General features: G+C 50.1%; 3 protein-coding genes across 3 annotated transcripts; 2 read left to right on the top strand and 1 right to left on the bottom strand.

Moving 5' to 3' along the window:
• Positions 1 to 2,714: 2,714 nt before the first annotated feature.
• ARHGEF39 (Rho guanine nucleotide exchange factor 39) lies at positions 2,715 to 6,153 on the top strand. Its single transcript, XM_065879303.1, has 9 exons — positions 2,715 to 2,893; positions 3,105 to 3,199; positions 3,467 to 3,587; positions 3,849 to 3,967; positions 4,565 to 4,635; positions 4,887 to 5,015; positions 5,177 to 5,406; positions 5,660 to 5,748; positions 5,933 to 6,153. The coding sequence occupies exons 1-9, from the start codon at positions 2,756 to 2,758 to the stop codon at positions 5,946 to 5,948; spliced, it is 1,008 nt and encodes a 335-aa protein (XP_065735375.1). The 5' UTR covers positions 2,715 to 2,755; the 3' UTR covers positions 5,949 to 6,153.
• A 334-nt stretch (positions 6,154 to 6,487) lies between these two features.
• On the bottom strand, positions 6,488 to 9,400 carry CCDC107 (coiled-coil domain containing 107). The gene is made up of 6 exons (XM_065879531.1): positions 9,251 to 9,400; positions 9,002 to 9,162; positions 7,209 to 7,272; positions 7,028 to 7,118; positions 6,819 to 6,931; positions 6,488 to 6,735 (listed from the first exon to the last, which is right to left on the bottom strand). Exons 1-6 carry the CDS (start codon positions 9,354 to 9,356, stop codon positions 6,488 to 6,490), a joined length of 783 nt encoding a protein of 260 aa, XP_065735603.1. The 5' UTR covers positions 9,357 to 9,400.
• A 417-nt stretch (positions 9,401 to 9,817) lies between these two features.
• SIT1 (signaling threshold regulating transmembrane adaptor 1) lies at positions 9,818 to 14,778 on the top strand. The gene is given in 7 exon segments (XM_065879912.1): positions 9,818 to 9,944; positions 13,721 to 13,779; positions 13,782 to 13,896; positions 14,024 to 14,159; positions 14,246 to 14,304; positions 14,392 to 14,453; positions 14,545 to 14,778. Coding segments are annotated over 7 exon segments (792 nt in total).
• The last annotated feature ends 983 nt before the right edge of the window (positions 14,779 to 15,761 follow it).

Genomic DNA, 15,761 nt, shown 5'->3' with positions numbered 1-15,761 from the left:
ACCTGGTGCGTGAGAGGCATTTAATTTTTGTAGAATGACTGGTAATTATTATTCAAAGCATCCCTAGGGCTTCTTCAGTGAGTTGAAAGCAGAGGTTGAGGGTAATTAAAGGACAGAGGAAAAAAAAAAATTTTTTTTGGCCAAGCTACGTGGATTGTGGGATCTTAGTTCCCTGACCAGGGATTGAACCTGGGCCCCCAGCAGTGAAAGCGCCGAGTCCTAACCACTGGACTGCCAGGGAATTCCACCCCCCCCAATTATTTTTATTTTTAAAATTTATTTATTTGCGGTACGCGGGCCTCTCACTGTTGTGGCCTCTCCCGTTGCGGAGCACAGGCTCCGGACGCGCAGGCTCAGCGGCCATGGCTCACGGGCCTAGCCGCTCTGCGGCATGTGGGATCTTCCCGGACTGGGGCACGAACCCGTGTCCCCTGAATCAGCAGGCGGACTCTCAACCACTGCGCCACCAGGGAAGCCCTAAATTTATTTTTTTAATAAAGTAATTAATTTATGGCTGCGTTGGGTCTTTGCTGCTGCGCGCAGGCTTTCTCTAATTGTATTGAGTGGGGGGCTACTCTTCACTGCAATACGAGGGCTTCTTATTGCGGTGGCTTCTCTTATTGTGGAGCACGGGCTCTAGGCGCGCGGGCTTCAGTAGTTGTGGCTCAGGGGCTCTACAGCACAGGCTCAGTAGTTGTGGCACATGGGCTTAGTTGCTCCACAGCATGTGGGATCTTCCCAGACCAGGGCTCGAACCCGTGTCCCCTGCATTGGCAGACGGATTCTTAACCGTCTTCCCTGGCCCCTCTTTCCTTTGGCTTTAGGGGGGAGCTGCAGGCAGAATATGGTGTGCCTGACTTGCTCTGTGGGACACTTGGTCCCCAGGGAATCAGTTGTCTCCAAGTGTCCTCACTGTGTCTTGCTCAGCTTTGCCGTCTTCTTCCTCAAAAGTTGAGTGATTTCCCAACCTGAGCTCACAGCAGGCTCTATTCCCCTGTCTTCTTCCATCCACCTAAAGCACATTCGCACACTGGCAGGATACCCAAACACACCCATCACTGACTGCGCCCTGGGAGTGTGCTCTGTTCCCATTACCTGGGCTCATGGTGATACCAATTGTCATGAGATTATCTGCGCCCTTCCACCCTTGAGCTCTTAGTGTGGACTGTCCCACATTCACCTGAGACAGTGTAGCCAGTCCTCCACCTATGTGGCTTCACCAGTTCCCCTGTGACCCGTCCAAGGTACAGTCTGACCCAAACTCTCTCTTGCCTCCATCGAGCCCTTCAAGTTTTTCCCTGATCTAAGTCCAGCATTTCTCCTTCCTCAGCATACTTAGAATGTCAGAGAGCTAGAGGCGACCTCAGAATCCTGACAATACCCTGGTTCTTGGCTTCGGGCCCAGATTCTTAGGAGTCCTCAGTGGTAGGAATAGGGTCTAAAGTTTCTAACATTTTGCTTTTTAATAGCTTTTTTTTTCTAATTACAAAGTAATGCAAGCATGCTCAAGCAGAAAACTTGGAAAAAGCAGAAAAGTATAAGGGAATTTTAAAAGTCACCCTATTTATCCCATTCACCCCCTCAGTGGGCCAGTGCCTGGAACAGATTTGGTGTGTAATAAATATTTGTTGAATGAATTATCTTTGATCCCATCACCCAGAGATAAAAGCCACAATCACCTTTTGATTGTTTATCCTTCCAGTCATAGATATGTTATACTTCCTAAATAAGATCATATTGTACACAGTTTTACGGCCTGCTTTTTTTCTCTCAGCAATATACTATGTGTTTTCCCATATTGATAGCTTTTTTACATCATTAATGCTTTCATATTATTCTTCAAATGGCTCTACCATAATTTTCCCAGCCAATTCTCTACCATTGGGCATTTGTGATTTCCAGTTTTCTGTTGTTACAACATCTTGCCACCCATCCTAGTACATATGTTTTTGTCCACATATCTATTTTTTAGGATGCATTCCTAGAAGTGGAATTGCTGGGTTAGAAGAGTAGGCACATTTTAAGATATCTCATGCATACTGACAAAATGGCACTGCTAATTTACCCTCCAAGGCTATTGCCAGTTTTCAAAAAGACCTAACTAAGTAAAGAAAACCGGGTACATTTTATCCCTGGACTAGATAACACAGACTCATCAACTCTAAGCTTTTGGCCAGAATTACAGCAATTCCGACCCACCATGTTAGTTATTGACACTTGCTGACCGGAAGCTAACTGGCTATCAGGTTTTGGATCAGTATGGAAAGAGAAAGCAAGTTAGTGACTTAAAGCCTATCAACTTTTCCGGGGGCCAAAATATTCAAAACCTGGTGACCCGTGAGGATTCCTAGTAATAAAAGCATTGGGGACAACTGGACCCCAGTGTCTGGCATGGGCCCAGGACAGAATCTTAATTCTACAGGTGGGGCACTGCGACCCTGCCCGTGTCTAAACCCCCAACTCTCCTGACTCAAAGTCCACGCTGCTGCCCCAACTTAGCGCTGCTCAAAGGAGGGCCACCCACTTGCCCCAACCTGCCCTGCCCCGAAAGGTGCCGCACACCGGCAGCGCCGCCCTGGCGGTGACCTGATGCGGTTCAGCTGGCAGCTGCGCATGCTCCGTCCTGCGCGCAGCCTCTAGGCGCCAGAGGGCGCGCTCCCCTCCAAGGCCACGCCCCCACGGCCCCGCCCTCTGAGCCGTTGGGATTTGAATCTCCCGCGGGCTGCGGCTGGAAGTGCCGACCCTTCAGTCCGGCATGGGGAGCCCGGGCCCCAGCGTACGGTGCCCGGTGCAAGAGCAGCGTGCCCGTTGGGAGCGGAAACGCGCCTGCACTGCCCGGGAGCTGCTGGAGACCGAGCGGCGCTACCAGGAACAGCTGGGGCTGGTGGCCACGGTGCGGGGCCCGCACACCCTCCCGTAGGGGCGGGGACCCCAGGGTGTGAGAGGGCCCCTACGAGGTCGGTGACCCTGACTGGGGTACCGTGGGTCCTGACCTGGACGCCTGCACGTAGGGACCTCAGGCCGACTTACACAGTTTCTAGCGGCGCCTTGGCACTGGCTTCATGTTTCTGCGGACTGCATACCGGTATTCTCTCCTTCCGCAGTACTTCGTGGGGATTCTGAGAGCCAAGGGCACCCTGCGACCACCAGAGCGCCAGGCCCTGTTTGGGCCCTGGGAGCTCATTTACGGCGCCAGCCAGTGAGTAGAAGGGGCGTGGGAAGAGAGAAGGAGGGAGAGCTCTGGCCTCTGGCAGTGCACGGAGCTCAGAGTCGGAGCGACCCCGGTTCCCATTCGGAGTCTGCCAGTTACCTCACTTGTGGTCTTGGCCCAGTGCCTTAATCTGCCCCAATTCTCCACCCGTAAAATGGGGTAATAGCACTACCTCCGGGGCAGGGGTAGGAGAATTAAAAGAGGTGGTGCTTGAGTAGTTCTTGGGCTGCTCTTTTATTGTCCTGACCTACGCAGAGAGCTGCTTCCCTACCTCGAAGGAGGGCGCTGGGGACAGGGGCTGGAGGGCTTCTGCCCCCACCTGGAGCTCTACACCCAATTTGCTGCCAACGCTGAGAGGTCCCGGACCACCCTGCAGGTAACCTGAAGATGACCTCAAGTCCTCCTTCCCCTCTTCCTCCATACATTGCCTCTTCATCTGCAGACCCAAACTTCATTTATACTGTTCCTGCATTTATAGAGCCCTGTGGGTGTCCAGCTCTGTACTAAGTTCCCTGTAGGGAGACGGGGTTCTCTCAGGAGCACACAGCTTCCTGAGGGCTGGGGATGTGTACCCCGAAGAATACAATAGTAGGAGAGGCTTCTCTCCTTGCTGCCAACTCTTTCCCTGTCACTCTAGGAGCAATTAAAGAAGAACAAACGTTTCCGGAGGTTTGTGCGACTTCAGGAAGGTCGCCCTGAGTTTGCGGGCCTTCAGCTCCAGGACCTGCTCCCTCTGCCTCTGCAGAGGCTCCAGCAGTGAGTGAACTCACCCTGACTCAGCCAACTTCTCTTAGAATTCTAAGTCTGTATGATTGCTGCTCTCAGCTTTGTGGGATTCCATGGGATTTGTCCCACTGTGTCTCTCCTGGGACAAATTGCTCCCAAAAACTTTGCAAGAGTAAATGTGAACCCACTGGAGTACCTGGGCTGTGCAGCCTCAGGCCCTTAGCTGGGATCGTGGAACTTACACTGAAGTGAGGGGCCTGTAATAAGGCTAGCAACAGGGTTTCTGGAGATGAAAGGCTCGCCTAGCTTAGAATTTGTCCCTGCGGATGAGTCAAGAACTTAGTTGTCTGTAGCATCCTCCTTAAGTTGATTAACTTTCACCTTGGGATCTGGCCTCCTGAACCTTGGTCATTCTGCCCCTCTGACTCTTCAGTGTGGAATGGAAGAGGGCCATGTGGTGTGAACCCAGCTTCTGAGTCTCAGATGAAAGAGGGGGATAAAATAGCCACAAGCAGGTCTTTCCTGGCTTTGCAACTGAAGTTTGTACAGGGGGTGATCTGTGTGTCAGGCAGAGGAAATTTTGCCCAGCTCTACTTCCCCTCATAACTTCCAACTGTCTAATTCCAGGTATGAGAATCTTGCCATTGCTTTGGCTGAAAACACAGGTCCCAACAGCCCTGACCATGAACAGCTCACAAGTATGTTCTTGCTCCTCCACAGCAGTCCTTGGAGACTGCTCCTCTTGTATCCATTTCTGGTTCTGACCTCCAACAATGTCTGATATGCCCCTATCTTCCAATGACTTGTATACAATGTTCCTATTGCCCTACATACTCTTCAAGAAGTTAGACTCTGACCCTGGTCCTCTCTGGAATAGCCTGTCTTTCACCACCACCATTCACCCAAAGTCAAAGTTGTGTTGGGAGTGGGGCATGGAATATTATTCCAGGGGCTGCCCGGCGGATAAGTGATACTGCCCAGAGAGTCCACACCATCAGTCAGAAACAGAAGAATGACCAGCACCTCCAGCGTGTCCAGGCTCTGCTCAGTGGACGGCAGGCAAAGGGGCTTATCTCAGGTAGTCTGTGTGCTTCCCCTCAATCCTCAAGCTGCCCTTTTCCTACCCCCATCCTCTCTTTTGCCAGCACATACCCCCCATTTCCTCAGCCTCCCTTTCCTTCTATTCCTTGCATCACGGTCCTGAAGCTGCACCAGAATAACAGCTCTCCCATCCCCCAGGTCGCTGGTTCCTACGCCAGGGTTGGCTGCTGGTGGTGCCTCCCCGAGGGGAGCCTCGGCCCCGAATGTTCTTTCTCTTCTCTGATGCACTCCTCATGGCCAAGCCTCGACCTCCATTGCATCTGCTGCAGAGTGGCACCTTTGCTTGCCAGGCCCTCTACCCCATGGCTGAGTGTCAACTCCACAGGGTCTTTGGCCACTCAGGAGGCCCCTGTGGTGGACTGCTCAGCGTAAGTAACAGGCGAGAGCCCTAGGTGAGCTAGGAGAGGCCCAAAATATACCTCAAGGGCCTGTGCACCATTCATCTCCTAGGCCTGGACCCCCCTCACAGGAACTGAGCCACCTACATTGAGAGCATAGTAGGGCTTGGGGTTCATACCTGGTTCTCACTTCAGCCCTAAATTACCTCAATGGAAACAGCAGGGCCTTTAGCTTAAGGCTGGACATTTCTGAGCCATGTGCTAAGAGGTGGTCTCTCCCTAGCTGTCCTTTCCCCACGAGAAGCTACTGCTTATGTCCACAGACCAGGAGGAGCTGTCGCACTGGTACCGCAGTCTGACTTTGGCCAGCAGGTAAGTTATTTTCCTTCAGAAGAGCGCTGTGGTGAGGCCCACGAGCTGGAGGCAGCAGTTTGGGGCCTCTCTCACATGTGGAACTCACTCGCACCCCTCACCCCACTCCTCCATCCAACACCCTTGGTGGTTTTGTCAGAATAAGAGTGCTCGTGCCAGTGCCTGAACTATCTTCTCTCCACAGCAGCCAGAAGAACTAGAGGAATCTTACAAATTCGAGTCCAGGATACCTCAGAGTCGGGAGTACAAAGGAATCTTCTTCAGTACTAACAAAACACAGACTCTTCACGGTTTGAGAAGGGTCATTCTGTGTTTGCGTGAGACCAAGACACGCCATGTCATTTGACCAGCTCTTGAGAATCCGGACACCAAACCTGACCCAACTGAACCTCAGCTGAACCAGCTATTTTTATGTTGTATGTAGTTTCTATAATTTATTTTCCCACAGGATTTTAGTAAAGTTTTTTCTTTTTTGGAGAAGGCTTTTTATCTCAGCTATGCAATATGAGAAAAGGGGTTTCTGTGCCCTGAAGGCTGGCATGACGGTGGCCTCAGGAATACAAAGAGAAGGACTGGAGCTCCCTCTGTCTTCTCAGCTCCTGCACTGGAAGACAGCCTCTTTATGTCCTAATAAGGGAAGCTTTTCAAGAAGGCCCAGTTGTTTTTAGGCACCTAGTATGGGTGTGTGTGTGTGTGTGTGTGACCAGCTGGAATGGAAAAAGCACACAGGATCATCCAGTCACAAGAACAGACTCTGTTTTACTAAACTGTCAGCTGTTGTCCCTCCTTCCCGGTGGGGGCTGTGACTGGGGCCCTTTGCTGCAGCCTTCCGGCATCTTCTCCTTAGCCCCTGCTCCATTTCCCTGGGAGTAGCTAGGTTCCTCGTCCCTGTGCTCCAGTTTAGGGGCTCCTCCCAGGCCTGACTGTCACCAGCCTCTTCCTCGTCCTCCTCTATAGATAAGTCCTCAGGAAAGGGTGTGCTGGCCTCTGTGAAGAGGAAGATCAGGCATGTTCCAGTCTGAGAGGCTTTGTCTCTACCTCCACCAGACTCTCACCTCCCAACCCTGTACCTGGTTCTGGAACCTCCACACCCTTGTTTGGTTTGCTCTCTCGTAGCAGCTGGTGGATGGCCTGTAGCTTCATGTGCAAAAGCTCCTGCTGGGCTCCAGCCAGGGTAGTCACACTGCAGATATGTCCACTCAGAGGCTGCCCAATCTCTGTGCCCACCTCTCCCACCTACCACAAGTTCCCCTGGCCACAGGGTCATTGCTCTGCTTACCGCTCAAAAAGGGGCTCCAGCTGGGCCATCAGACTGTTCAGGTGTTGTTCTGTCTGGGCCAGCTGTTGTGTCAGCTTGGCCAGCTGTTGCTCTGGGGGTAAGGGAGAAGAGGAGAGCAATGGTTACCAACCTTCTGCTGTCCCTTAATCCCCCCCCAAGTACAGATTTCTGCAAAACCCACCTGACTGCAGTGAATCCTTCTTGCCTGCCTCCTCTTGGAGAAAAGTAGCCTCATCTTTCCCCTGCTGTGGAAAAAGGCAAGGGCAATGAGGTTCTCAATAACCTCAGTCTTGGGGCTTCCCTGTGTGGTGCAGTGGTTAGGAATCCGCCTGCCAGTGCAGGGGACACGGGTTCGAGCCCTGGTCCGGGAAGGTCCCACATGCCACGGAGCAACTGGGCCTGTGCGCCACAACTACTGAGCCTGCGCTCTAGAGCCTGTGAGCCACAACTACTGAGCCCACGTGCCACAACTACTGAAACTTGCACACCTAGAGCCTGTGCTCTTCAACAAGAGAAGCCACTGCAGTGAGAAGCCCGCACACCTCAGCAAAGAGCAGCCCCCGCTTGTTGCAACCAGAGAAAGCCCACGTACAGTAACGAAGACCCAATGCAGCCAAAATAAAATAAATAAATTTACAAAAAAATAAGTAAATAAATAACCTCAGTCTCCAAAGCCAGAAGGAGGAGGAGGACAATTTCAGGTAGACAAAACTAGTGGGTTTTTACCTCAGAGAATCACAATCACAACTCGTCCAGCTCCTCACCCAGGAAAGGAAGCAACATGTCAGTATGCCCCGCACGTGGTTGTTTAGTCTACTGAAACACTTCCAGGAAGGAGCAGCTGTCATCAGTTTGATAAAGTTCTGGTTGTTAGTTTATACACAAAGCCAGAAACTGTCCTGTGTGCATCTTCTTTTCATGGTACTGATCAGAGCCTTCCAAAATCATATCTTTTCAACGTGATAGCCCCTCAGGAATTTGAAGAAATTGGTCATACCCCCTGTCTTCTCTGGTTTCATAGTGCCAATCTTTTGCAGTCAGTGCTCATTTGACACGGTTTTCTCTGGTTGCTTTACTCTGGTTTGTTTTAAGAGCATGTACTGCTCTTAAAACAGTGCCCTCAAGATAGTAAAATTCTCCAGGAGTGTTCTGATCCGAAGATAAAGCACAATACCTCCTTCCTAGCATTGATTTGGGAAGTGGGTTATCACATCACACAACTGAACTCTGTCAAATAATAAACTGCGGCCAAATTACGTTTCTTTCGTACTATACTTGGGTCCAAGAAGAGAATTTATTATCTATCCTTGTCAAATTTCATCATTATATTCAGTCCCTCATTCTAGCCTGTCAAGTCTATTCTGGATCACGATTAGCCATCCCTTCTAGTTTTCATATCATCTCCAAATTGGCTCAGACCTCTATATTCCAATGCAAGTAAGTGATAGGGCCAGGGCTAAAGGGAGAGAGCCCTGGGAGGTACTACTTTCCATTTCAACAGTTTCAATCCACCACAATATACTGTCAGTTCACATTGCAGGGCCTCCTTCCCAAGGAGAACTTGAGACTGCTTGTTACCTCGAACTCTAAAAGCACTTTGGCTACAGTAATCAACTGCTCGTGCCAAGGTTGGAATCTCACCGGGAACTGCACTTACTGTAGTATGGACATTTGCTGGGTTCAAATCCCAGCTCCACCAGTTACTAGCTCTGGGTGGTCTTGAGCAAGTGACTAAACCTTTTCACTGGATTGTTGGGAGGATTAAATGTGATGATCATTATTTATTTACAATTTACCAAGGGCCCTTCATATCCACTACCACGCTGGATGCTCAAAATAACCCCATAATTTTAGAAAGCCAGGGAACTCTTGTCATTTTACAGACTGAAGGGAAAATGTGTCTTCTTCTTGGTACCATAGCGTCCCCCTGGGAGATTCAGGCTCGGGGCATCCCCACCCCTGGTCGTCCCGCACCTGTAAACACTTGTATAGCACAAAAGCCACGGCGGCTGCGGTGTACAGCGCCCCCAAGGGCAGCGCCCCGGCCCAGGCCCGCTCGCGCTGGTTCTTGGGCGGTGGCGGCGGCGGCTGCCGCCGGGTTTCCGTGGCCCCAGGGCCGACCTGGGCGGCGTCCCCTGAAGAGGAGGGCAGAAGCGGTCAGTACAGCTGGGGTTTGGGGCCTGTGGGCAGTCCCAGCCTCCCTCCAGCTGCCCTCGCTGGTACCTGGGTGTGCCCGGCGGTCGGGGCTGGTGCGGTCTCCGAGCACCTCGGGCAGCGCTGACACAAGTAGCAGCCCCAGCGAACCCGCGAGCGACACCACGCTCGCCATTGCAGGAAGACACCACGAGAACCGAGGCGGCGCCGGCGTAGGTCGGACGCACCCTAGCGCTCCCGAGCCCGTTCAGCTCCGGGCTTCCCAGGAAGGTCACGCCCACCTAGTGTGTGGGCGGGGCCAGGCCTATTTGCATAGCACTGTGGGTCCAGCTTAGTTCATTTAAGAAATTAGCTCATTTCTTACCTCTATATAGGTGTTCTGTTAGCCAGGATGTCTCCAGAAGCGTACAGTCTTAGAAGATTATAACTGGAAGTGGTTTTTATTTGGCACGCCACCAATTTCCTCACCCTAACCGTAAAATAAATTTCCCCGTGGAGCTATAAAAGGTTACAGCGCGCCACTTACGACGTAGCTCGTGCTGAAGGCCTGTTTCCTAGGCTACGAACGGGGGACTAGTTCCTTACTTGCGCCTAGGGGAAAGTCCCCGGACTTCTGGCAGAGAGTGCCGCGTGCGCATGTACGTTAGACCTTCCCTGCTTCTCACAGTTAAGCCCGCCAAGAAGCGATCCCCGCAGCTGATGGGGGAGCCGAGCGGCGTGTTGCTGGGGGTGTCATCCGTCTACTTCTATAGTTACGCAGGCAGTGCGCCATCATGCGCACCAACCACACGGGGCTCATTCTCAGTACGGCGGCTACTTTTGTACCCTTATAGAAAGTAGCAAGTTACCCCTGAGCTACTCCTTAATCCTCCCCTTAACTACTTGTTCCTCCTGTGGCCTAATACATCACTGTATCATTTTTATGCAATTCCCATTTCGTGCAACGGCTGCCTCTTCCCCACCCTTTCCATCTGGCAAGTGCCTGTAATATCCACCATTTATCGTGTAGCATGGTAACACGATAAAATTTGATCTCTGCCTGGGCTAGAATCCTGCCTCTCCTATTTGACTAGCCGACCACCCAGAGGCAGCCTGGGCTGCAGAGCAGAGTAGTCCAAACCTCGACTCTAAGCCAGTTGACATAATCAATGTAAATAAGTGGTTCAGGCCAGGTGTAATAGGATAAATGGGCCCCAGCTGATTGTTGCCTTTAGGGAATTTGGGTCCACTATTGCCAGGTCTTCTGATTTTTTTCCAATAGATCAACAAATCGGGATTTCAAAATTTGGAAATCTCCAGTTTTTAAATGTTGACGAGGAATCAGTGGCAGACTAAGCATATTTGACACCTGAGAGATTTTTAAAGTCTCCTCTTCTATATAACAAAATTATTTTCAGTAATAATCAGGAAATGAAACAATAGGGTCCAGAAAAGAAACTAATAAGGGCCAGAAATTCAAACAGTGAATTATTTCTTTTATTGAACTCTGTAGATACAATCTTGACAATATAAAAAAATAGTTAAAATTAAATATACATTACAGAACAAGAAAGGGTAATGGGTTAATATTTCTTAGTTACATTATTGTTATTTTTTGAGAAAGGGGCAAAAAACTTATACTTACATTTAACCTATCTGAGTAATGGATAACTCTAATTTCTTTTTTAAAGTTAACTTCTGCAAATTCGTCAAAAGTAATTTTTGCATATTCCTATTTAATAGAGAATATAGCTAGATTTGTCAATCTCCACGCATAGTTGATTAAAGAATGCTTTTTACTAATTTTCATATCAAAAAAGTTTCTTTCACATGAAGCAACAGACATACAAATAGGAAAAGAAAGTCTTAAACATAAAGATGTTTGGCAAAGATTCATTAAAATTCCATTTGTCAGTAAATTCCAGAAATTTTCAATACAAATAAAAACTAAGTGGTCACCTAGAATGACAGAATTAAAGTAACTCAACGTCATTTTATTTGACTTTTTAATCACTGTGCTACCATTGTTCATTGTAAATCTACTGGTTAAATGCAGGACTGTGTAATATCATAGGAGACAGAAATTGTGCCCAAACCAAAGAATAACTCCAAATGGTTAAGAACTAATTCTGGCTATAAACACATGTAAGATGAACCTGTTTGTGTCAGGAGCCAGTTGTATAACTGGGCGTTCTACAGATTAACTTCCATGTAGATTATAATAGTTTTTTTTTTTTTTCTGGCCGCGCCACACCGCAGGCAGGATCTTAATTCCCCTGACCAGGGATGGAACCCTCATCCCCTGCAGTGGAAGCATGGAGTCTTAACCACTGGACTGCCAGGGAAGTCGTGAATTAGAAAACTTCTAAAGGATAAGTAATATAAATGTGCTAATTTGAAGCTTATATAGTAGTATTAAAACTCATCAGTAACTACAACAATTTAGAATGTAGATCTACAAAATATTTTTGAGAAAGGATTATGTTATCACTGACATTTTTTAGAATTGCTGAAACTTGGTGATAATAAAAAAGGACACTGATTTTTAGTCAGTTTTGTTTTTAAATTCTCTACAGACAATACCCTCTTACTGCCTGGAGGGGCAGGATCTCTCCTGCCAACCCCATCCTTGGCACATTACTGCAATGATTTTAAATTTTTAAAAAACATTGTATGGGCCAGACAAAACAGATCTCTGACCTCTGGGTCTAAGGTTTATATTTGGAACTTAAATCCCTCTTCCCACATCAACAGCCTCCCATGTGGTTGGGCTGTTTCTGGGCAGGGCAGGTACTCTGCTGCTCCCTGAAGCAAACAAGTGCAAACACAGGGCTGTTTCCCAGGACAGATCTGGGGCAGAGGTTGCTCTAATTCAGCTAACTTTTTTTTTAAAGCCATCTTTAAATTTATTTTCCAAATATAAATCTCAATTAATGTTCATACACTGTCATTTAGCTTCAGGCTTTTTTAACCTAGAAAAAAATTCTCTTTTAAAAAGTACATCTATTGAGGTATAACTGACAAACAATAAAGTACAAACAAAGGTGCACAATTTCATGATTGCTGACATATGTATAATGCATGAAAGCACAAGCATCACCAAAGCAATGAAAACATCCATCAGCCCCCACTCATCTTCAATCTAGAACACTGCTCCTGTCCCTCCCCATCTCTGTCTTTCATGATATTGACTTTCAGGAAAGCTTAAGGTCACTTGTCTGGTGGAGTGTCCCCCATTCTAGATTTGCCTAATTGTTTCTTCATAATTTGATTCCCATTGAACATTTTTGTCCAGGACATCACATGGGCAATGTAGAGTTCCTCCCACTGCATCCCATTAGGGATACAGAACATCACTTTGGGCACTTGGTTCAAGAGGCGTCTGCGAATGTCACGATAAAGGTCCCTTTCCCTGTCATCATCACAAGTGGTCTGTCTCTGGTATCCTGTTCCTTAACAAAGGCTTTGACCACCCGTGAGGATTCTTGCTGGCTCAGTGATGGCATTGTGGGTAGCAGATGGTGGTTCTCTAATTCTGCACAACTACACTTCACAGCTGGCATCTTCTCTAAAGAAGACCTTTCCTTCCCCGCCTCCCGCTCCTGTGTTTTTAAAGGCACCCTTGCGTTCATGAATTCTTTTCCTCCATCCAATGTGTGTAACCCAATATCTTCCTTTTTGAGGTCCTTTTTGAGTGTGCTGCAATGTGCCAGTAGAGCCCTTCACCCTGCCTCTGCATCCTTCTGGGTCCTAATTAGTTTTCAAGTACATCACTGCTGTCAGATATGAGCTTTCATTCTACTTCTTTCCTGAGAGTGGACCCAGAGCCAAGCATTTCTCCATGACACCCTGACTGCCTTTATTGGTGAAGGACATTGAAAAATCAAGATCTGGGGAAGTAAACCCTTTTCAGTGTTTGATGTAAAACATTTGAGGGTGTACATGTTAAGAACTATGAAGGATCTGAATCAGCTAACTTTTGAGCTTGACAGCTCCTAGGGACAGTTTGGATGAAGTGGACCAGGGGGAGGGAATCAAGCTTCCTCTAGCCCCCAAGCTATTATACCAATAATAATAACAACGACAAAGGTCATCTTAACACATGCCCCTCGGGTCAGCCTTAGGGTGTAGTGGGACTGTAAGTACCAGGGGGCCCCCTCATCACATTTCACTTCAAAACATGCTCACTGAGGAATACGTTCTCTGTTCTCTGTCATGGGACTCAGAGTTGGAGAGAAAAGGCATACACCCTGTGGCAGAAAGGAATCTCTGTCCTAAGGCCTGGCTTCCTTGTCTTGTCGCTCCCACCTCATGCCACTTCTGCCCGCCTTGGGGTCTTCATGAGCTCACCTGCCCAGTGGCTCAGTAAACTCAGGCCTGCCTCTTCTCTGGCCGAAGTTGCTACAGGGTACAGGGGAGAGATGGGGGTGGGGGCGGAAGCCCAGGATCTGCTGGGTAGTGCAGGTGCAGGCACAGGGTGGTGTCTTTGTTCTTTCACTCATCCCTCCCCGCCCCCTTCCTCCCCGGAAACCAGTAACTTTGCCACCATCCGTATTGGAGGTGCTGAGCCGTGGGGGCCAGGCCCAGGGAGGGGTGGGAGTAAAGGGGGCTGCCGCAGCTGTGTTGGGCCATAAATCAGGCTGACCCCTTGGCTCAGGGCAGGATGCCTGCAAATCTGGCTTCTGTAACAGCAGGTCTGAGCAGAAGTGACAACTACACGGATCTGCTAGTGCCTGGTGAGATGGGCGGGGCAGGGGCAGGGGGAGGGGTCACGTGGCTCCATGTCCCACCTGCTGGGACCTGGAGGGTTAGGCTGGGCAGTAACACACACCCCCCCCCACCCCCATCCTCTCACATCTACAGGAATCCCCTCCGTGACCAAGGCCTGGGGACTATGGGCCCTCTTAGGGGCTGTGACGCTGTTGCTTCTCATCTCACTGGCTGTGCACTTATTCCAATGGACTAGTGGCTGGAGCAGGAACCATCCGGGACAGGGACGGTGAGTGGGGGGCAATAGAGATGGGTTGATCGAGAGTTCCCCCTTACCAACAAGCACCCTCTCATCCCCTAAACTCTGTGTTGCAGGCCTGGAGAGTCTGCGGAAGAGGTCCCTCTGTACGGGAACCTGCATTATCTACAGACAGGTAGGAAGCTTTCAGAGGGTAGTGGCACAGTGGCCAGGGTGCAGGGGGAGGAACAAGAAGTGACCAGATTCCTGTTCCCTGTCCTAGGACGACTGTCTCAAGAACCGGGGCCAGACCAACAGAATCCAACACCTGGAGGCCCTGCCAGGGTGAGTCAGTTGTGGCTGAAGAAGAGGGGAGGAAAGGTAGTGGGGGATTTTTCAAGGGTCCAGTGAACTTCTAACAGCCTTGCATCTCCAGGCTGCAGAGGAGGTGATGTGCTATACCAGCCTGCAGCTGCGGCCTCCTCAGGGCCGGATCCCCAGCCCTGGAAGCCCCATCAAGTACTCGGAGGTAGTGCTGGACTCTGAGCCAAAGCCCCAGGCCTCGAGCCCCGAGCCGGAGCTCTACGCCTCAGTGTGTGCCCAGACCCGCAGAGCCCGGGCTTCCTTTCCAGACCAGGCCTACGCCAACAGCCAGCCTGCACCCAGCTGAGACAGAGGGCCTGGCACAGTGGGGCATACAACTCCCCTGCCTCCTCTGTTGCCAGGGTTACCCTGTCTGGGGCATGACTGTTTCCCAACCACCCCCTAAAGACAGGCAGCCATTGCTCAGTCACAGGAGTTATGCTCCCCGAACTTCCTATCTGAGCTGTGAGGGAGACATCAGAGGAATGGCAGGCCCCCCGTTTCTTGAGGGTGGAGGAAGCAAAGGCAGTGGCCCCCTCTCCACCGGTTTTTTCCCTCTATCTATTCCTCTCAACCCCCAAACTCCCAGGTTCTCACTCCTCCTTCCAGAGCTTAACCAGATCCTCCCCACTCTGGCTGCCTCTTAGTCTATCCCTGACACCACAGTGTCTCCTCAGACACAAGAAGTGGGGGGGGGGGAGGGGGTAAGAGTCTGAGAGGACACAGATGGGCATCCTCCTCAGGAGGGGTCCTGGGGCTCAGTGACCTGAGAAACCCAAGCATGGTCTCTGACTTGAGAACCCTGGCAGAATACCAGTCTCCATCCTGCCATCTCTGTTATGTGCCCAAGTTTTTAAATAAAACTTCTGAAAAAGTGTTTAGATTTCACCTAGAAAGCCACACACCTGCAACAGGCCCCACATGGTGGGGCGGTGACCTCTGCTCTCTGCACAGAACACTTCTGGGAGCGTCTACCTGGGAAAGAGGGGCCAAGAAGGGCCGCAGCATCAGTGATGCAGGGGTGGGTGCTACGGGTGGAGGCCGGAGCCCAGCTGCTGCGGGAACGTCCCCAGGATTTGCACACAGAGCCTCCCCACTCCCATCACCTGCGGTCTGCAAGTTTCCCACCCTCTGACCTACTTTCCCCAGGGCCATCACCCACAGCCTGAGGTCTGGGCCATTTTCCCCTCCAGCCTCTGTAGCTCTCTTGACAGACCCTACTGAGGTTTGAGCAGAAAAAAAGGGGAAGCTGAGGCTTTTACTTCCAAACTTCTCTCCTTCCTACTTAGA

Source organism: Phocoena phocoena, chromosome 6 (assembly GCF_963924675.1).
Source record: "Phocoena phocoena chromosome 6, mPhoPho1.1, whole genome shotgun sequence".
In the NCBI taxonomy this organism is placed as follows: domain Eukaryota; kingdom Metazoa; phylum Chordata; class Mammalia; order Artiodactyla; family Phocoenidae; genus Phocoena; species Phocoena phocoena.
This window is presented reverse-complemented; position numbering and strand designations above follow the sequence as displayed.